General features: G+C 42.4%; 1 protein-coding gene across 4 annotated transcripts in view; it reads left to right on the top strand.

The window, feature by feature from the left end:
• The window catches only part of KPNB1 (karyopherin subunit beta 1), a 35,295-nt gene extending 14,737 nt beyond the window's left edge, over positions 1-20,558 (top strand). For 2 of the 4 annotated variants that reach the window (XM_063628915.1, XM_063628914.1), the window contains 13 exons: positions 426-527; positions 2,980-3,204; positions 4,761-4,952; positions 5,662-5,792; positions 8,118-8,265; positions 8,480-8,551; positions 9,651-9,795; positions 11,433-11,515; positions 12,033-12,140; positions 13,043-13,186; positions 13,305-13,410; positions 15,053-15,167; positions 15,540-15,980. In XM_063628915.1, coding sequence (XP_063484985.1) covers positions 426-527; positions 2,980-3,204; positions 4,761-4,952; positions 5,662-5,792; positions 8,118-8,265; positions 8,480-8,551; positions 9,651-9,795; positions 11,433-11,515; positions 12,033-12,140; positions 13,043-13,186; positions 13,305-13,410; positions 15,053-15,167; positions 15,540-15,705 — 1,737 coding nt within the window. In that variant the 3' untranslated portion in view covers positions 15,706-15,980. Of the gene's footprint in view, positions 1-425; positions 528-2,979; positions 3,205-4,760; positions 4,953-5,661; positions 5,793-8,117; positions 8,266-8,479; positions 8,552-9,650; positions 9,796-11,432; positions 11,516-12,032; positions 12,141-13,042; positions 13,187-13,304; positions 13,411-15,052; positions 15,168-15,539; positions 15,981-17,426 lie in introns of those variants that run through there. The other 2 variants (XM_055257302.2, XM_063628916.1) reach the window with 2 other exon arrangements.
• The last annotated feature ends 639 nt before the right edge of the window (positions 20,559-21,197 follow it).

The raw sequence follows: 21,197 nt of genomic DNA, 5'->3' as shown, positions 1-21,197 counted from the left end.
TCTGGTGAAAAAGTCAGATATGGAGGAGAAGGGGGAGTTCTCCACTTGGTATCTTTGAATTCACGTTTTGTTTCTAGCTTGGTCTTTACACACTTTATTTCAGGACAAGAATAAGTTTTTTTTTGGCATCTTTAGGCAAACTGGGTGTGTGTGTTGATCCAAGGAACACTGAAATATCAGGTTGTCCATATGAATTGAACTTACGAATAAAAGTTATACTTAATGTTGCCTTGGACCTATAATTTATGGCCTAAAAGATTCTCACTGAAGTAGACCAAAAAGTTAGCACTTTCCAAGATCACATTGTATGTTACCATTTGTTCCTGTATGTTTCTGTTAAGAGACCCCTGGTCAGCTGTCATTGTATGCCTTTAGTATACAGAGTTTGGTTGCTTTTGTCTAGAATTTGCTTTGTTTCTCCTCAGGCAGCAGAACAAGGACGGCCCCCTGAGCACACCAGCAAGTTTTATGCCAAGGGAGCACTACAGTATCTGGTTCCAATCCTCACACAGACACTAACTAAACAGGTGAGTTACCTTCCAAATATAGGTAGGTAAGCTGTGAAACCTTACTAACAGTAAACTGTTTGTGGAACAGTTTCCATGGAAGGAACTTCGCAACCCATCAACTATTTGATGTTCTGTTGTTGATGACTCAGGAACAGCTAAGCTGGATCTATAAGATCCCCTGGGCTCTGACTTTGTGAAGGAGAACTGGGTCTTAACATCTCAGATGCGTCTTGCTCAGGAATGAGCCACATGCTGCTCTGATTTCCTGAGTGCTCCATTGTCCAAACTCATAAAAGAGAGGTGCTCTATCAAAGCTTCAGTGAAGCAAGGTTGGGAGCAAAGATGTGCTGGTTTTAGGCCACTTGTGTATGTGTTCTAATATCTAGGATACTTTCGTGATTTCACAGGGTGTATGTTTTTAAAATGCTAAGGAAGTTGGATATGAGTTATTCAGATCCTAATGAAGGACCCCAACCCAAGAAAGAAACCCTTCTACTGATCCTTTAAGATAATTAACTTCAATTATTAAGATTCAGGATGAAAGTAAAGTGACAAGACTTCATAAAGATTGGGGTCTAATGAGTAAATATGGAAGTTCTTTTATGAGGACCGTGTCCTGGTTGCTTTTGTTCTCCTGACTTTATGCAACACAGTGTTTCTTGATACGGTGTTTGGGAAGGTTCTTCTGGTGCATGTGAAGTATTACCAAAGAGCTGCTAGTACTCTGAGGAAACAATGCTGGTAACTGAGCACTGCGTCATTTCTTTGTATACAGGAATGTAATTGTTTTTAGGGATGTGTATGATTCTCAATATAGCAGTTTCAAAAGCTAAGTAGTGATGTATTTGGATTAAAATGAACTGGGTGTTCCCTTAAATTTTCATCTCTCCTTTCAAGGTTTTTTTGTTTTTGTTTTTTCTTTTGTTTTGAGACGGAGTCATACTCTGTCTCCCAGGCTGGAGTGTAATGGCATGATCTTGGCTCAGTGTACCCTCTGCCTCCTGGGTTGAAGCAATGTCCCACTCCAGCCTCCCCAGTAGCTGGAAATACAGGCGTGCACCACCACGCCCAGCTAATTTTTGTATTTTCAGTAGAAACGGGGTTTTGCCATGTTAGCCAGGCTGGTCTCGAACTCCTGACTTCAAGTGATCCGCCTGCCTCAGCCTCCCAAAGTGCTGGGATTACAGGCGTGAGCCACTGCACGCGGCCTACTTTCTTATATTTTTATTGTGCTTTTCCTATTTGAGAACAAATTATTCTTTGTGTGATTTTCTGAAACTGCATAGGCAACGTGCCTTAAGTTTACTCTGGTGTGAATGGCCACAATTAGGAAGCTATACCTTGGATTCTAACTTAAGAGGAGATATTAGTGGAATCTTTTCTTCTTTGAACTTTTGTGTTTTTGGTTTTTGGTTTTTTGTTGAGGGTTGGGGGATACAGAGTCTTGCTCTATCACGCAGGCTGGAGTGCAGTGGGGCTGTCTTGACTCACTACAACCTTCATCTCCCAGGTTCATGTGATTCTCTTGCCTCAGCCTCCCGAATAGCTGGGATTAACAGGCGTGTGCCACTATACCCAGCTAGTCTTTGTATTTTTAGTAGAAACGAGGTTTCACCATGTTTACCAGGCTGGTCTCGAAGTCCTGACCTCAAGTGATCTGCCTGCCTTGGACTCCTAAAGTGCTGGGATTACAGGCATGAGCCACTGCACCTCGCCTCTTTTTTGAACTTTTGATTGAATCATGTCTTCCTCCCAGTCATGAAACTCCCTCACTTTCCTGGTCTTTTATTCCATAGGTTAATTTTTGTTGATTTTGGACTTTATTTATTATTTTTTTTAATACTATGTCTTTTGTTTTTTTCTGAGACAGTCTCACTCTGTTACACAGGCTGGAGCACAGTGGCACAATCTCGGCTCACTGCAACCTCCGCCTTCCAGGTTCAAGCAATTCTCCTGCCTTGGCCTCCTGAGTAACTGGGACTACAGGCACGTGCCACCACACCCAGCTAATTTTTGTATTTTTGGTAGAGATGGGGTTTCACCATGTTGGCCAGGCTGGTCTCAAACTCCTGACCTCAGGTGATCCACCCACCTTAGCCTCCCAAAGTGCTGGGATTACAGGCATGAGCCACCGCGCCTGGCCGATTTGGACTTTACATAACTGGAATCATACAGCATACACTCTAGTTCTGTATTTTGTTCTAAATGTTTGGAATTCATTCTTTTTGGATGTAGTTGAAATTTTTTCATTCTTGTCATGTAGTACTGAAGGGAATCTTCTTCCATCTGAATCTCGTTTAACAAAGGCTATGCTGTGATGAATGTTTGTGGAAGAGACAAAATACAGAGGTCTTATATTTTATTTCCCTGGAGTTTAAGTTCTAAAGACATTCAAGAGTAGTCAGAGGACCTTTAGAGTTAAAATGATTCTTTGGACAAAATCTTAACTAGTGCCATATTCTTTCACCAGGACGAAAATGATGATGACGATGACTGGAACCCCTGCAAAGCAGCAGGGGTGTGCCTCATGCTTCTGGCCACCTGCTGTGAAGATGACATTGTCCCACATGTCCTCCCCTTCATTAAAGAACACATCAAGAACCCAGATTGGCGGTACCGGGATGCAGCAGTGATGGCTTTTGGTTGTATCTTGGAAGGACCAGAGCCCAGTCAGCTCAAACCACTAGTTATACAGGTGAAGCTGAGGGATTTTTGGAGTAGAAAGTAGGATATTTATTGTTTAAACTTAAAGCATATCTTTATTTTTCAAAACAAAACTGTAAATTGTCATCTACAAAGATTATTTCTAGATACTTGTTTACTTTTAATGAGGGTAAAACACATTCCTTAGGTTTTTAATTACATAAGTCAGCATGATCCAGAGACGTTTGAAAAAAGCCAAAAGAGAAAAGTCACCTTTAATTTCATTGCCCAGAAATACCACTCTTAACTCTGTATTTATTCTTGAACCTTTTTCCTGTGTGCATGTCTGTGCAACAGGCTCTTCCTGTGCAGATTGTTTTATAACTTGTTTCTTCATTTAATACTATGTTGTAAACATTTCCCGATAATTTTTTTTTTGCACCTAGCACTGATTCCCCATAATTTTTTTTTTTTTTTTTTTGAGACGGAGTCTTGCTGTCGCCCAGGCTGGAGTGCAGTGGCGCCATCTCGGCTCACTGCAAGCTCTGCCCCTCGGGTTCACGCCATTCTCCTGCCTCAGCTTCCCGAGTAGCTGGGACTACAGGTGCCCGCCACCACACCCGGCTAATTTTTTTGTATTTTTAGTAGAGACGGGGTTTCACCATGTTAGCCAGGATGGTCTCGATCTCCTGACCTCGTTATCCGCCCGCCTCGGCCTCCCAAAGTGCTGGGATTACAGGCGTGAGCCACTGCGCCTGGCGATTCCCCATAATTTTTAATAATGGCATTATTATTCTATTCTTTGGACAAAATGTCCTTTATGTAATGAAAATGTTCTTACGGAAATGTTGTGCTTGTTTTGCTATTATAAGTCGTGCCATCGCACTCCAGCCTGGGCAACAAGAGCGAAACTCTTATCTCAAAAAAAAAAAAAAAAAAGGTTACAGTTGAGTTTAGTGCTGAAAGAATTCAGTCTTTCAGTCTCCTGTATATGGCCAGATGCCATCATAGCTGCATCCTGAGAATTCTGAGTATCTGAGTAATTCTTTTTTTTGAGGTGGGGAGGCGGGGGGATGGAGTCTTACTCTGTCACCCATGCTGGAGTGCTGAAGTGCAGTGGTGCAATCTAGGCTCACTGCAACCTCCAGCTCCCCAGCTCAAGCAATTCTTGTGCCTCAGCCCCCTGAGTAGTTGGGACTATGTGCCACCATGCCGAGCTACTTTTCATGTTCTTAGTAGAGAGACCGGGTTTCATCATGTTGGCCCGGCTGGTCTTGAACTCCTGTCCTCAAGTGTTCTGTCTGTCTCAGCCTCTCAGAGTGCTGGGATTACAGGCATGAGCCATCATCATGCCTGGCCTCTGAGTAATTTATTGCAGACTACTAAAAGCATTTACACCAAATTCTTAATATAAAACTCTAAACTGGAGTTTTGAAAGATATTTTCAAATATTTTGAAAGATGTTTCACACCATGTCCTGTAAAATTACAGAAGTATCTTGGTGACTTTTTTGAGTTAAGCCATCCATCAGTATTTCTTTTTCTGGGGTAGTAGTTAACATGAATTTTAATCTTTGTTTTGCTTTACTAATAACTGTTATATTTTCAGGCAATGCCCACCCTAATAGAATTAATGAAAGACCCCAGTGTAGTTGTTCGAGATACAGCTGCATGGACTGTAGGCAGAATTTGTGAGCTGCTTCCTGAAGCTGCCATCAATGATGTCTACTTGGCTCCCCTGCTACAGTGTCTGATTGAGGGTCTCAGTGCTGAACCCAGAGTGGCTTCAAATGTGTGCTGGGTAAGGGATTTTCTTCCTGGTGAGAAAAAGAGCTTGCCTGCGCCACTGGCAAGAAAGTAGAAGGTGTGGGAGAGAAATCAATCTGCCTCACTGGAAAGCTTTTTCTGAGTAGCATTTTCTTTCTAATTTATTCAGTTAAAATGTGGGGGAGATTCCAACTGCAAGAGCCAGTGGGAACAGTTGACTTATGGTTACTGATTCCTGAACCACTTAGAACAGTCATGGTAACCCAGTGGGGAAACTATCTGGACTTGGGTTGCTTTCTTGAATTGCTTGGGGACAAGAAGTTTTGATTAAGGTAGAGAGTTTTCGGCTACAAGAAGTATCATTGCTGAGAAGAGAGCAAGAGGGAAGGAAGGTAGGCGGCCTACATGCTGAGTCAGTATAGGCTAATGTAATTGGTTAAGGGGAGGAAGTTCAAATAAGGAAGGAATGGGGCTAAAAGTCTGTGAAAGGAAACAAATGAAATGGCAGGTATTGTTGAAAGTACTCTGCTGCTTAGAGAGTTGTCAGATTATCAGACAGGGTGAACAGAAAGTACAAATAAAATAAATAAATAGTTTGGGACTGTAAAATGCTGTCTTGAGATGACCTTGGCAGAAAAAGTTGGGAGTTCACTGACACAGCCCAAAGTATCTTAATGAAAAATGAGATAATCCTAAGGTGTGGGGTTCTTTCAGGAGTAACATTGAACCTATCTGCATTTCAGGCTTTCTCTAGTCTGGCTGAAGCTGCTTATGAAGCTGCAGACGTTGCTGATGATCAGGAAGAACCAGCTACTTACTGCTTATCTTCTTCATTTGAACTCATAGTTCAGAAGCTCCTAGAGACTACAGACAGGTAACTGATATTTTACAGAAATGAGTGACGTCTTTGCATCCAAGTTCTGTTGCCTTCTGTGTGGAGGATATCTAGCTTAATCATAGAAGCATAGTGAGACAGGACAAGACTCTACCTTCTCTAGAGGAATTAAAAGAAACCCGCTGGGCATGGTGGCTCACGCCTATATTCCCAGCACTTTGGGAGGCCAAGGCGGCTGGATCACCTGAGGTCAGGAGTTCGAAAGCAGTCTGGCCAACATGGTGAAACCCCGTCTCTACTAAAAATACAAAAAATTAGCTGGCTGTGCTGGCACATGCCTGTAGTCCTAGCTACTCGGGAGGCTGAGTCAGGGGAATTGCTTCAACCTGGGAGACAGAGGTTGCAGTGAGCTGAGACTGTGCCATTGCACTCCAGCCTGGACAACAAGAGTGAAACTCGTCTCAAAAAAAAAAAAAAAAAAAAACCCATGATTGATTGATTGGTTTGTTTAAACATGGAGGAAGAAATGCAGATTCCACCTACCTTAGAATTGTTCAGTTTACAGCTGAAATCTGAATATTGTGTAATTTCTTTACTTTCTTTGTAGAGAGTAATTGATCTAGAGAGGTTCCTTCATTTTGCAGCATTGACAGTTAACAGGAGTATTTGGTTACAAGAGAAATGATAGTACTCATTATGAATTTGATTGCCACACCAAATCAGTAACTACCATTTTTATTTTATTTATTTATTTATTTATTATTATTTTTTTTGAGACGGAGTGTTGCTCTGTCACCCAGGCTGGAGTGCAGTGGCACAATCTTGGCTCATTGCAGCCTCCTCAAGCGATTCTCCTGCCTCAGCCTCCTGAGTAGCTGGGACTACAGGCGCATGCCCCCATGCCTGGCTAATTTTTGTATTTTTAGTAGAGACGGAGTTTCACCATGTTGGGCAGGATGGCCTCGATCTCCTGACCCTCGTGATCCACCTGCCTTGGCCCCGCAAAGTGCCGGGATTATAGGCATGAGCCACCATGCCCGGCCAACTACCATATTTTTATATAGGTTGAAGAACTTGGGGTAAATACAGTTGACTTAGAAACAAGCTTTTGAAATGTTGTTTAAAGAGATTATAAGTTGGAGACAACCTTTAACGATTTATGTTTTGTATGAGCTATACCTAAAGTCATGAGCAAAGTAAACCTTCAGGAAGAGAGCTGAGCACAAAATCTTCGTTTTTTTTTTTGGAGACAGTCTTCTCTTGACACCCAGGCTAGAGTGCAATTGTGCAATCTTGGCTCACTGCAACATCCCGGGCTCAAGTGATTCTCGTACTTCAGCCTCCCGAGTAGCTGGTACTAAAAGTGCGCACCAACATGCCTGGCTAATTTTTATATTTTTAGTAGAGATGGGGTTTCGCCATGTTGGCCAGGTGGGTCACAAACTCCTGACACCTCAGGTGATCTGCCCGCCTTGGCCTCCCAAAGTGCTGGAATTACAGGCCTGAGCCACTGTGCTCATCAGAAATCTTCCATTTAACTAGTTCATCTCCATGCCTCTTTGAGATTGTATATGAGGACATCTTTTTTAAATGAATGAAGAAAATTGGGGGTTTTTTTGTTTGTTTGTTTTTTGAGACGGAGTTTTGCTCTTGTTGCCCAGGCTAGAGTGCAGTCTTGGCTCACTGCAACCTCCACCTCCCAGGTTCAAGGAATTCTCGTGCCTCAGCCTCCTGAGTAGCTGGGATTACAAGCACACGCCACCACGCCTGGCTAATTTTTATGTTTTTAATAGAGTTTGGGTTTCACCATGTTGACCAGGCTGGTTTCGAACTGACCTCAAGTGATCCGCCCACCTCAGCCTCCTAAATTGCTGGGATTATAGGCATGAGCCATCACATCTAGCCAAGAAAATTGGAGTATTTTCTTCATAGCACTTCAGACAACTTGTTAAATTGTTCACATGATTTTTTACCATTTCAAACCATTTTTTCCTCTATAATTTTAGCCCATTTCCAAAAGGGCCATTCTATTTTTATTATTATTATTATTATGCTTTAGGTTTTAGGGTACATGTGCACAATGTGCAGGTTTGTTACATATGTATCCATGTGCCATGTTGGTTTGCTGCACCCATTAACTCGTCAAAAAGGGCCATTCTAAATTTTAACTGTCTGGAGACCATAATGAGCATAGCCATTGGCTCAAAGGACTTGAAGATTTGGTTCTTGGATATCGTGTTTCCAAACTCAAACCAGGTCTGCAGTCATACCGGTTCCTGAGTTCTTATTTTTGGCAAGACATTGTCTATGTTCTTCCTGTCCTTTTCAGTTGAGACTTTAAGATTTTCGTTGTGTTCTTTACAGACCTGATGGACACCAGAACAACCTGAGGAGTTCTGCATATGAATCTCTGATGGAAATTGTGAAAAACAGTGCCAAGGATTGTTATCCTGCTGTCCAGAAAACGACTTTGGTCATCATGGAACGACTGCAACAGGTTCTTCAGATGGAGGTGAGACCTAAGAGTGCCCCTGACTATGGGTGGGAATGGGGCAGTACTTTTGACACCTAGGTCTATTTTCCAGACTATTCTGTCTTTTTAGTGTTTGTTATGGGTTTTTTGTTGTTGTTTACTTTCCTATGTTAGTATTAGGGAAGATTATTAAATGGTCCCAGCAAAAGTGGAAGGTTTTCATGTAGACTATGTTTTCTTATTTTCTTTGTAGTCACATATCCAGAGCACATCCGATAGAATCCAGTTCAATGACCTTCAGTCTTTACTCTGCGCAACTCTCCAGGTATGGTGGTGCCTTATGACTTCTTAATAACTCCAGGTTAGAGAATTATTAGTATCTCAGTATGACAAGTTCGTGTACACACAGAACTCGAAAATGGTATAGATGATGCGGATCAGAAGCTGTTCTCAGAAGGCTTTGGTCTGTGATTGATCGATTGGGAGAGGAGTTTCCCACCTGCCGCCTTTCCTGTCTGTCTAGAAAGATTCAAATCCTACTTATTTACAGATGGTCTAGATGTAATCCTGATAAAATTAAACCAACTTGACTTGTCCTAATTCAACATACACTCATCAGACCTCTCTTCCTCACTCTTGTTTGTTTCAACTAACGTCACTGTGTAGAGAAGGAAACTACTTAATATGTGATGGCTCCCTCCAGATATATAGCTCATTTGTGTTGGCAGCTTGAATGGTTTTGGTTTTTTGATTTTGAAAACCAAAAAACTCTTGGTTTTTCATTAGGTTATTCAAGCCTAGCTCAGTCAGATTTGGTTCCCAGCTGTAGTTCACTTGGCTAAAAAGTGGTGTCACTTGGCTAAAAAGCCTTGAATTTGTACCGTCATCTTTTGAAACATTTGCTGTTTGACCTAGTGTCAGTGACATTAGTTGAAACAAACAAAAGTGAGGAAGGAATGTTTGATGGGAGAAGTCAGGTTGGTTTGATTTTATCAAGATTATTTCTAGGTCATCTGTAAATAGGTAGGATATAGGAAGGGTTGGTTTTTGTTTTATGAATAAGAGCTCTAAGGTGATAGGGCCTTCTCTAAAGCTGAAGTAATTTAACTATGGTTCTAGTAAGACTGGACTATGGAGGCTACCAGCAGGGATTTGTCAGACAGTAAGACAAATGAAATGGAGAGGACATGACCTTCTGCACAATGGAGGATCAGCTCACGTTTGTTCTGAATTGAGAAACAGGAGAAATGTTAAAATGTATTGCTGGTGATTGGTACTGTCAATGTTTTTGTGTAAAAAGTACATTTGGCATTCCCAAAATTAAAAAATATCAAGGGACTTAATTGATTTTAAAAAGAAAAAGTATAGTGTTCTGATTGGGAGATTTGGAATCAACTGATCTTGAACTCTTACTCATTTCACAGAATGTTCTTCGGAAAGTGCAACATCAAGATGCTTTGCAGATCTCTGATGTGGTTATGGCCTCCTTGTTAAGGATGTTCCAAAGCACAGCTGGGTCTGGGGGAGTACAAGAGGATGCCCTGATGGCAGTTAGCACACTGGTGGAAGGTCGGTGAAAAAAAAACTGTCTGGTCAGGGAATGTCTTTGGAATATAGGCATTTCAGTGGCCTTAAATAATTGTCACCCAGGCTGGAGTGCAGTGGCACGATCTTGGCACACTGCAGCCTCGAAATCCGGGGCTCACATGATCCTTCCACTTCAGTGCCCCAAGTAGCCGGGACTAACAGGTGCACACCACCGTGCCCGACTAATTTTTATATTTTTGGTAGAGACGGGGTTTCGCCATGTTGCCCAGACTGGTCTCGAACTCCTGAGTCAAGTGATCCTCCTGCCTCAGCCTCCCAAAGTGCTAGGATTATAGATGTGAGCCACTCGGCGCAGCTTAATTTTGTTTGTCTGTGAAGATAGGGTCTCACTATATTGCTCAGGCTGGTCTCAAACTCCTGGGCCCAGGCAATCCTCCTTGTCAGGGCATTAAAAGAATTTTTGACTACAGAAAGCATAGTCCTTTTACTGGGGCATGAGTCACTTCAAAGTTAGATTGAACTTAAGTGCACACCACTTAAATTTGTATAACTGCCTTGTCAGTCCATTTAAATGGGGAGCCAGTTTGCAACTGAGATTGGCAGAGGTGTTTTTTGGTTTTTTTTTTGTTTTGTTTTGTTTTTTTGAGACTTGCTCTATTGCCCAGGATGGAGTGCAGTGGCACAGTCTTGGCTCACCACAGCCTCCACCTCCCAGGTTCAAGCAATTCTCCTGCCTCAGCCTTCTGAGTAGCTGGGATTATAGGCGTGAGCCACTGTGCCCTGCTAAAAGTTTCTATTTTCTTTCCTGGTACTTGCCATCACCTGGTTTGGTTTGTAATGCTTTGGACTAAGATTGACACATCATGGTGCCTGGTATGGGATGAAATGAAACATTGAGCGAGTTCCAGGAATTGATTTTCTGATTTTTACATGTCTGACTGCAAAATTGGTTTGGGGAAGCCATATCTGACTTAAGACTCTTTGAAGGGGCATTACAAAGCACTTTAGGAATCTGGAATGCCTCTTCAGGGGTGGCCTGTAAGGCCTGTAAATTGCTAAGGCCATTTACCTGAGGACCACTCTCCTGAGGACCAGACCAATTTTTGGCATAAACAGCCTATGCCCAACTGGTCTGTCAACATGTGACCACTCCTCTGAAAGGGCAGAGAAGTTAATTTTGGCTCCTGGAGTGGCTGATTTGGATCTGAAGCCCAGTGCTGCTTTTCCTGGCTGTGGTTTGTTTAGCCCTTGATGGGATTGCCTAAGGACCCTGTTTTGAAGCTGGCCTGCAGAAAGGACATGCTATTATCAGATGAGGAGGTGGACAAGAGTCAGTATTGCTGGTTCAGCCCATTTAAAATTAACCTTGACATTCCTTGAGGGCCATACCACTTTGTTGTATTAGCCAGAGTAAAGCCCTATTCTGTGGAGACTGGGCATTGTCTCTGTGGCGTAAGAATTAGGGCCCTTCCAACAGTAATAAATTTGGCTTATGCAAGCCTTTAATGTCTTAATGATGGAATCGGTAACTAATGCACATTTCACCCAACCTGTTGAATGGAGTGAGTATATTTCGGGAGAGGTAGGATGGGTTATTTTTGCCTGCCTCTGTGTTAACCCGTGGCACTGTCATTGGCTAATAGCTTATTTCATTACAGTGTTGGGTGGTGAATTCCTCAAGTACATGGAGGCCTTTAAACCCTTCCTGGGCATTGGATTAAAAAATTATGCTGAGTATCAGGTAGGATATGCTTTTCGAAATAGTATGTTCCCATTTATACCTGACAATCACTGTAGTGCACACAAAACCGGGTTCTTATAGCTTAAGTAGTTTTTCCTTACATTGTCCTAAAAGGCAAGCTACTTTATTCATTACCTGAACATTTGAACTGGAAGTAGTCCATGAAAAACAGGATTTTAGATGCACCAGATAATGGTGGACAAGATGACTGTTTATTTGCCTAGACAGTACTAATGCAGGAGCAGCTATAAAGTTGAGCTATTAGCATCCTGGAGAGCAAGGCTTTTTTTTTTTTTTTTTTTTTTTTTTAAACTTTATCAGTGATCTCTCTCAGATAGTCTTTGTTCACTTCCTGCCATGTTGGTTGTTGAAAAATTAATCTCGGCAGAGGGAAGATGTTTTCTCCTTTAACTGTAGTAGGTTCAAGCGATAAAAGCTCAGCAGCTAGTTAAAAATAATATCTTGCCCCAGCAGGCAGCTTTTTCTGTTAGAAGATTATTTCCTTGATTCTTGGCAGGTTTGTTTGGCAGCTGTGGGCTTAGTGGGAGACTTGTGCCGTGCCCTGCAATCCAACATCATACCTTTCTGTGACGAGGTGATGCAGCTGCTTCTGGAAAATTTGGGGGTGAGTATCTACACACAATCTAATTAACCAGTCTTTGAAGAAATCAACAGTTGGAAAGATAGTTAAATATCGACAGGCCAGGCACAGTGGCCTGTAATCCCAGTATTCTGGGAGGCCGAGGCAGGTCAGGAGTTCGAGACCAACTTGGACAACATGGTGAAACCCGTCTGTACTATAAATACAAAAAAAATTAGCCGGGCGTGATGGCAGGTGCTTGTAATCCCACCTACTGGGAAGGCTGAGGCAGGATAATCGCTTGTACCTGGGAGGCGGAGGTTGCAGTGAGCCAAGGTCGCGCCATTGCACTCCAGCCTGGGCAAGAAGAGCCAAACTCCGTCTCAAAAAAAAAAAAATCAGTGACAGGGAGCTGTAAGTTTCTAGAACATTGGCTTTGGGCTTATGAAGAGGGGAGTTGTTCATTTCACAGATGATTCTGAAGAAAGATTGTAAAGTTAAAGGAATGTGTGCTATATTAGAGATTTTTTAAACAAAACAGTAAAATGCAAAGGAAAAGTAAATACAGTTGTTCCTTGACTTATGATGGAGTTAGGTCCCAATAAACACATTGTAAAGTGGAAAAATCATCAAACCATCATGAGCAGGGGACCATTTGTATATTATACCTCTCTCCAGAGATAGCCATCGTTAATTATTATACATGTGTGTTCTCAGACAAGTCACTTGATTCTTAAGTCAGTCTCCTCATGTGTAAAGTGGGAATACCAATACCTGGGCTAGCTTCTTAGAGTTGATGTGAGGTGCAAATGGGAAAGGTTTTGTAAGCTATAAAGGACCATCCAAATATTTAAAATCAATAGTTGCTTGTTAGAAATGAAATTTTCGTGGATCTTTGGATCAAACAAGCTTTGACTTAATTCACTTTTCCTTTTGTTCCTTGTCAGAATGAGAATGTCCACAGGTCTGTGAAGCCGCAGATTCTGTCAGTGTTTGGTGATATTGCCCTTGCTATTGGTGGAGAGTTTAAAAAATACTTAGAGGTTGTATTGAATACTCTTCAGCAGGCCTCCCAAGCCCAGGTGGACAAGGTAAGCTTAAAGTTATCTTGGCTGTTCTTTAAGTCTAGCTCTAATTGGAGGGACTATTGACAAACATGCAGCTAAAAGTGATCAGTATGATGTAGGTTCTGTTCTTTGTGTCTTACAGTCAGACTATGACATGGTGGATTATCTGAATGAGCTAAGGGAAAGCTGCTTGGAAGCCTATACCGGAATCGTCCAGGGATTAAAGGGGGATCAGGAGAACGTACACCGTTGAGTATACATCCCAGTTCCCTTCGTCTGCTGGCCAATGTGCACTTAGCCAAATGGGCTATGTCTGTCATTCTGTAGCTCGCTTGTGAACCTAGCGCCTGTTGCTTAAAGGCTGGGAGAAGGGGGAGCAGTGCCCTAATGAAGAGAGTGGCTTGGGGAAAACTGTAGACTATTGTTTTTGCTCTGCTTCTTTCTTTTTTTTGTTTTGAGATGGAGTCTCACTCTGTTGCCCAGCCTGGAGTGCAGTGGTGCAATCTCGGCTCACTGCAGCCTCCACCTCTCAAGTTCAAGCAGTTCTCCTGCCTCAGCCTCCTGAGTAGCTGGAACTATAGGCATCTGCCACTATGCCTGGCTAATTTTTACATTTTTAGTAGAGGCAGGCTTTCACCTTGTTGGTCAGGCTGGTCTTGAACTCCTGACCTCAAGTGATCCGCCCGCCTTGGTCTCCCAAAGTGCTGGGATTACAGGCTTGAGCCACTGTGCCCAGTCTTTTTTATTTATTTTATTTTATTTTTATTTTTTGGAGACAGCCTCACTCTATCACCCAAGCTGGAGTGCAGCGAAGCGATCATGGCTCACTGCAGTCTTCACCTCCTGGGTTCAAGTGATTCTTACGCCTCAGCTTCCTGAGTAGCTGGGACTACAGGCACACACCACCATGCCCAGCTAATTTTTTTTTTTTTTTTTTTTTTTTGTATTTTAGTAGAGATGGGATTTCACCATGTTTTGCAGGCTGCTCTCGAACTCCTGAGCTCAGGCAGTCTCCCACCTTGGGCTCCCAAAGTGATGGGATTTCAGGCGTGAGCCACTGCACCCAGCCCTCTGCTTCTTTTTCTTATATTTCTTGAGTATTGCAAGGGAATGGGATTCAGCAAAAATACTGGGGGGAAGAAACCCAACATAAATGCTTCCTGTATCAACCATGAGTGGCAGGTCGCCTACCCCTTTCCCATCCCCACAAGCTAAATTGGAGGATTGGAGAGTCAGAATTCCCATTACTTGTTCTTGTTGCTGATTGGGGAAATTTTTTTACTTCACCCCCCTTGGTATCATTAGCTCAGGAAAAAGTTAAATTTGTTTCTTATATATTTGCCTATAGGAAGAGGAATATTTGTCTCTTCTGTCGACTTGAGGAATGACACATTAATCAAAGGAAGAATAATTTGATATAACTATATGCATCTAGTTATCCAGCTTGGACCTTGTATGATAGGGGTATAATAGTTGGAAATTTTGAAAAAGGATGTAGTCCTGCCGTATGAGGGACAGCTGCATCGGACCTTCTCTCTTTTTCTTTTCTTTTTTATTTTTTTATTTTTATTTTTATTTTTTTTTTGAGATGGAGTCTCACTCTGTCGCCTAGGCTGGAGTGCAGTGGTGCAATCTCGGCTGACTGCAAGCTCTGCCTCCTGGGTTCACGCCATTCTCCTGCCTCAGCCTCCTGAGTAGCTGGGACTACAGGCGCCTGCCACCACGCCCGGCTAATTTTTTTGTATTTCTAGTAGAGACGGGGTTTCACCGTGTTAGCCAGGATGGTCTCGATCTTCTGACCTCGTGATCCACCCTCCTCGGCCTCCCAAGGTGCTGGGTTTACAGGCGTGAGCCACCACGCCTGACCAATACCTTCTCTCTCTTTTATAGCGGATGTGATGCTGGTACAACCCAGAGTAGAATTTATTCTGTCTTTCATTGACCACATTGCTGGAGATGAGGATCATACAGATGGAGTAGTAGCTTGTGCTGCTGGACTAATAGGGTAAGTTATACCCTGCCTCTAAGAGCTGAATAGAACCTCTCACGGAAAATGAAAAAACATGGAGTAAGGAGTTTTGAGAGTATCGCGGATGGCAACAATTCACTTCTTTGGCACAGAGATTTCTTTATTGAACCCTTCATGTCCTGTTTTTAGTGTTCACGTGATAGTTTATTCCAGACCCTCAAGTCTCTATATTATGCCCCATTAAACTCTGATGTTGGTCAACAATTGCCTCTGTCTAGTGACCTCTACTGAGGGTTTTCTTTATCTTTGAAATTTGCTAAGAAACCCATAGCACTGGTTTGGAGGGCTCAAAACATGATACTGGTATGGGGCTAGGAGCTCATTCTCAGCTGTGTTTGTTTTGCACAGGGACTTATGTACAGCATTTGGGAAGGATGTACTGAAATTAGTAGAAGCTAGGCCAATGATCCATGAATTGTTAACTGAAGGGCGGAGATCGAAGACTAACAAAGCAAAAACCCTTGCTACATGGGCAACAAAAGAACTGAGGAAACTGAAGAACCAAGCTTGGTAAGATCTTGCCTCCACTGTCCTCTTTCTTCTACTTCCTGGAGGAGGGAGGTATGTTTTCTTTAGGCCGTTCTGGCAAGCACTGCCTTCTGGCATTTTTTTTGTTTGTACTTTTTCCCACGTAGGTGCTTCTGAGTCAGGCAACCTCAGTTTTTCCTTGAGCCAAATGTTTGACTCCTCATAATGATGGAGAGCAGAACTTTTAAAACTGGAATTAACCGAAATTCCCAGAGTATTTTGGGTCCTAATAAAATCATCAGTAATGTCATTTCCCCCTAATTCTCTTCTGTTTTCTATTCCTTTCCTCATGCCCTATTCTTTCTTTACAGCAGTGCTTTTAGACGTTGCCTAGCTCTAGAGAAGATTTCCAAAGTGAAATGTTTTTGTGTGTGTGTGTGTTTTTTCTTTTTGAGACAGTCTCACCGTTGCCCTAGCTGGAGTGCAATGGCACAATCTCGGTTCACTGCAACTGCCGCCTCCTAGGTTTGAGCAATTCTCCTGTCTCAGCCTTCCGAGTAGCTAGGATTACAGTCACATGCCACCACACCCAACTAATTTTCTTTTTTTTCTTTTCTTTTCTTTTCTTCTTTCTTTTTTTTTTTTTTTTTTTTTTTTTTTTTTTGGAGACAGTCTCACTCTGTCGCCCAGGCTGGAGTGCAGTGGTGTGATCTCAGCGTATTGCAACCTCTGCCTCCCGGGTTCAAGCAACTCTTTGCCTCAGCCAGCCTCCTGAGTAGCTGGGATTACAGGTGCCCCACCACCACCACACTTGGCTAATTTTTTTGTATTTTTAGTAGAAACGGGATTTCACCATCTTGGCCAGGCTGGTCTTGACCTCCTGACCTCGTGATCCACCCACCTCGGCCTCCCAAAGTACTGGGATTACAGGCGTGAACTACCATGCCTGGCCCAGTTTTGGTATTTTTAGTAAAGATGGGGTTTCACCATGTTGGCCAGGCTGGTCTTGAACTCCTGACTTTAGATGATCCATCCACCTCAGCCTCCTAAATTGCTGGAATTATAGGCTTTTTTTTTTTTTTTTTTTTTTAGTAGAGGCAGGTTTTCACCACATTGGCCAGACTGGTCCTGACCTCAGGTGTCCACCTTTCTCGGCCTCCCAGGTGTGCACTACCACACCAGGCCTCGGCTTCTACTTTGAAATGCAATTTTGTTTGGAGACAGAGTCTCCTCTGTCACCCAGGCTGGAGTGCAGTGGTACAATCATACCTCATAGAAGCCTCCAGCTCGGGGGCTTAAGTGGTCCTCCTGCCTCAGCCTCCCAGGTGGTTGGGACTGCAGGCAAGCACCTCCATGACTGGCTAATTTTTTTTTATTTTTAGAGACAAGGTCTCCTGTTGCCCAGGCTGGTTTTGAACTCCTGGCCTCAAGGAGTTCTCCCTCCTTGGCCTCCCAAAGTGCTGAGATTATAGGCTTGAGCCACTGCACCCAGACTGAAATATAGTTTTAATTTCTTTCCCTCTTAATTAGTTATCTTACTCCACAGATCTCAGTAAAATCGGCTCTTTGAGTTTCCCTCCCACCCTCTGATGTAGGTGTTAATAAGAGCGGGTCAATGGCACATAGGGCAAGAAGAGAGTGTCAATCCTTGAAATGTTGACAAATTCCACTCAGGCCTAGGAGCATGTAATTGTAGGAGTCAGCATTACTGGCTCTGTTGGGTATATGTGATCTCAAAGATAGACCTTTTTTTCCATCTGTTTTCAGATCTGTTACCATTGGGATGATAACCTGAGGACCCCCACTGGAAATCTCCAATCTTTTGAAAAACCTGGAAGTGAGGAGTGTGCACGGATGCTGAATGTTTGGGAATGAGAGGATGAGTGAGTGAGGCTTGAAAACACACCACATTGAAAATCCTGCCACAGCAGCAGCCGCAGCCGCCAACAGCAGCGCTGTTAGTGAGCTAAGTAAGCACTGACTTCGTAGAAAACCATAACATCGGCCATATTGGAAAAGAGAAAAACAATGGAGTTACTTATTTAAAAAAAAGAAAGAAAGAAAGCTATCTCTTCCCAGGAGAGGCTAGATAGAAGTAGCTTTTCTGTCTTTTGGCCGGTGCCTAGTGGAATGCCTGGTTTGGGTGAGGAGGAGGGACTGGGTTCAGCTGTGGTGCTTTGTTGTAAAAGGCAGCCTGGCCTTTGCTACTGAGGAGAAAGATGGAGCCTGGGTCTCAAGCCCACCTTCGCTGTACCTTTGCCACATGGTACTGTATGCTTGCCGGCTAGAAGGAGGGTGAGGGATTTTTTACAGTCTGAGAATGAGTGTGTGTGAGTGAGGCGGTATCCACATTCTCAACTTCAAGTCATTGCAGTTTCTTTTTCCCAGAAAACAAGGGGTTAGATGTTGCATTTCATAAAACTAACCGAAGTTCTGTCTACTGATGCAGCACAAGAGATGTAAAAAAAAAAAAAAAAAAAAAAAAAAAAAAAAAACACACACACACACAGGAAAGACGCTCTTTAGGTTTTGTTTTTTTTTTGTTTTTTTGGTTTTGTTTTTTGTTTTTTTTTACTCTAGGGAAAACACTGACGAATGGTCAGAGCTCCTATCCTGATCTTTTCATCAAGGCGCCTTTCCTAATAATATGGTTCAACTGTGAATGTAGAAGTGGGGGGGAGGGGGGAGAAAAAGAAAACTCTGGCGTTAGAGGATATAGAAAAATAATAAGTACAATTGTTACAAATAACGCAGACTTCAAAAACAAAAGAGTCACAAACCCAAACAAACCAAAATTTAAATGATCAGAATTGGCAGCACAAAGAAAACGCCCTCTCCTGACTTGTATTGTGGCAGTCTGAACGCCCCGAGAAAATTGTGCCAAAGAGTTTAGAAAAATAAATATACAGTAAAAGTAAACACACACATACACACAAAACAGCAAACTTCAGGTAACTATTTTGGATTGCAAACAGGATAAATTAAATGTTCAAACAATCTGATAAAATAACCATTTGGAAACTGCTTGGCCTTCTGTTCTTTTATTTGATTGACTACAATGCGGTATTGGTCTCTTGCTGCACTTCAAAACCAACCAACCAAACAAAAACAAAAAAAAAAGTGTGTGTGTGTGAATGCACAAACACACTAACTAGAACTCTTGTGATGAAAATGGCACTTGAAAAAGGTTTTATTTTTCCACTGAAGTTGAAGGTTAATAAAATGGTGTCAAACGTCCCCTGGTCACACACTTTAATATTTTTTTAGAGGTGTGATGTGGTATGATTACCATAAATCAGACTTAATTATTTTCCCTTTTACAAGGGAACAGGGCATCCTGAATTTTAGAGTCTTTCAGCAATAAGAAGGGATGTTGGTGAGCTTTGATCCTCTTTTGGTTTTGCAGTTGTTAGGAGTTTTTGCTGGCATTTTGAATATGCTGCTTTCAGAAAAACCAAGGAAGTTTTAAAATTGCTTCCTGGTCCTTAGAGGACTAAAAACAAGACCCTCATTCCCACTTTCATTTCCACTCTAGCAAAAAGTATGGGCTTGTGTTTTTCTCCCAACTCCTTGTTTATATCTTCCCTTCCATGTCCAAGCCTTCCATTCATAAGTGGGATTGGCTCAGTTTTGCCCATCCATATGGCAGCATCTCTAATAGCTCTTGTACAGGGTATCAGATATTGTGCCTTTTGGTGCCAGGTTCAAAGTCAAGTGCCGATCTATGAACCAGTGTACAAAAAAAAAAAAAAATCCAGGTATTTGAAGGAGAGACGCTCCATTGTGAATAAAGAGCTTATACCAGCTCCTAAGCCCTATTAAGAAGAGGCCTGATCCTCTAATGCCTTGTTTCCATTTCAGTTGTTCTTTGAGAGACAGAATGATGTACTAACCATTCCTGATTATTAGATAGGGTTGGGTCAGGGCTTAGGGAGGGGGCAGAAATATTGGGGATAGAAAAAAAATCTGATCATTCCTCAGTGCTACCCATTTCTGTCCTGTGTGGGCTGCTTAGCTAGACAGCAGGAGAATAAAGTACACCGAGAACCATAATGAAAAAACCTTCCGTGTGTTTTGTCATGTTTTGTTCCAGGGAAGCAGTTGATGAGTGCTGTTACTAATGCTTTCTCCCAGATCCATTCAGTGGTGGAGAGGAGGAAAATGGGCTGGTTGGATGTGGTCTTGGTGCCTTGCAGTTACTCTGCACTGGTTATGCATTTAATCCTCCTCTTTTCTAGTTAAGCTTTTGCTAGTGGATTTTCCATAGTCTGGGTATTTGACCTTAAATCACTTATACCACCTAAGGCAACTGGATGCAAAATGCATTCTGTTCACTCACTGTCTGGGCCTTCCCCACCCTAGTCTTGGCACATTCCTTCAAGAATGTAATTACCGTCTGCTTGGGAAGATGTCAGTGCAAATGTGAAGAAAATGGGCGTCGGACTAGGCTTTGGTTTGCCACAAGTGGCAGCTGCCTATATCAATTTTACATTTATTAACTTTGCTTTTCATTTTTCCCGGTTCTGCTCAGCCCCGCTCTGTTGAAATGTTAGACTTCTTGTGTCAGAGGCAACTGTAATATTGCCTTAGGGACTTGTGGAGAAGGAGAATTGCTCAGCGTAGTGTTTTAACTTTCAGAACCAAGCAATCTATTTACTCTTACAAATATTTAAGAAGTGTGTTAGTCTGACTTTAAGAAAAATCCAAACTCCATCAGCTTTTGATAGCACCTTGGTTTTTGAAACAACTTCAATCTGTTATTGGCATTCAGAATGCCCTTGGCATGCCAGTCTGATGGCATTTAAGACCTGTAAAACACTTGAGCCCAATTCGATTAACCAAAACCGATAACCACCACCTTTATCTTCTAAATAAAGTCCGCTTTATTTTTATTTTCAACATCTTGTTGCCTTTTTTTTTTTTTTGTCCCAAATGGTGTCACCTCCATGGAGGTGAAATGGTTTGAAAGTCAGAATGTGTGGTGAGAGGTGTTTGTGTATGTACGTGTGTGGGGAAAAGGAGGGACACACATCTTGAAATGGACTCTACATAGTGTAATGTGATACAGATGAAAGTGTCCTACAAATGAGGTAAGGAAAAAGTATGCATGGAGGACGTTTCGTGTTTGGAGTTTGAAGCAGTAGCAGAGATTGTCCTCTGTTTTGTGCCTATTTCTCAAGCTAATGATGTGTCTAATGGATCATCCAAAAGTTGGCCTTTCACTTAGTTTTCATCACATATTTTATTTCTACTTGCATTTTTCCCGCCCAAGAAACTTAGAACACTAGTTTGAGATTTAGGAGACTAGGCCCTTTTCTTAACCCTGCTGCTTATTAGCATAGTGGTGCCTGCAGGCTAGTTCATGGAAATACACCCTTTCTTAGTTAAGCAAAATAAGGGCTGTAGACTCTCTTTTCTGATTGTACACCGTGTTAGTAAACTTTGATCATGCATACCCCATGTGTTTATAAATAACATACTTGGGGCCGGGCGCGGTGGCTCAAGCCTGTAATCCCGGCACTTTGGGAGGCCGAGGCG

Source organism: Symphalangus syndactylus, chromosome 20, assembly GCF_028878055.3.
Source record: "Symphalangus syndactylus isolate Jambi chromosome 20, NHGRI_mSymSyn1-v2.1_pri, whole genome shotgun sequence".
Lineage (NCBI taxonomy): Eukaryota > Metazoa > Chordata > Mammalia > Primates > Hylobatidae > Symphalangus > Symphalangus syndactylus.
Note: the sequence above shows the minus strand (reverse complement) of the source record. Positions and strands in the feature narration are given on the sequence as shown.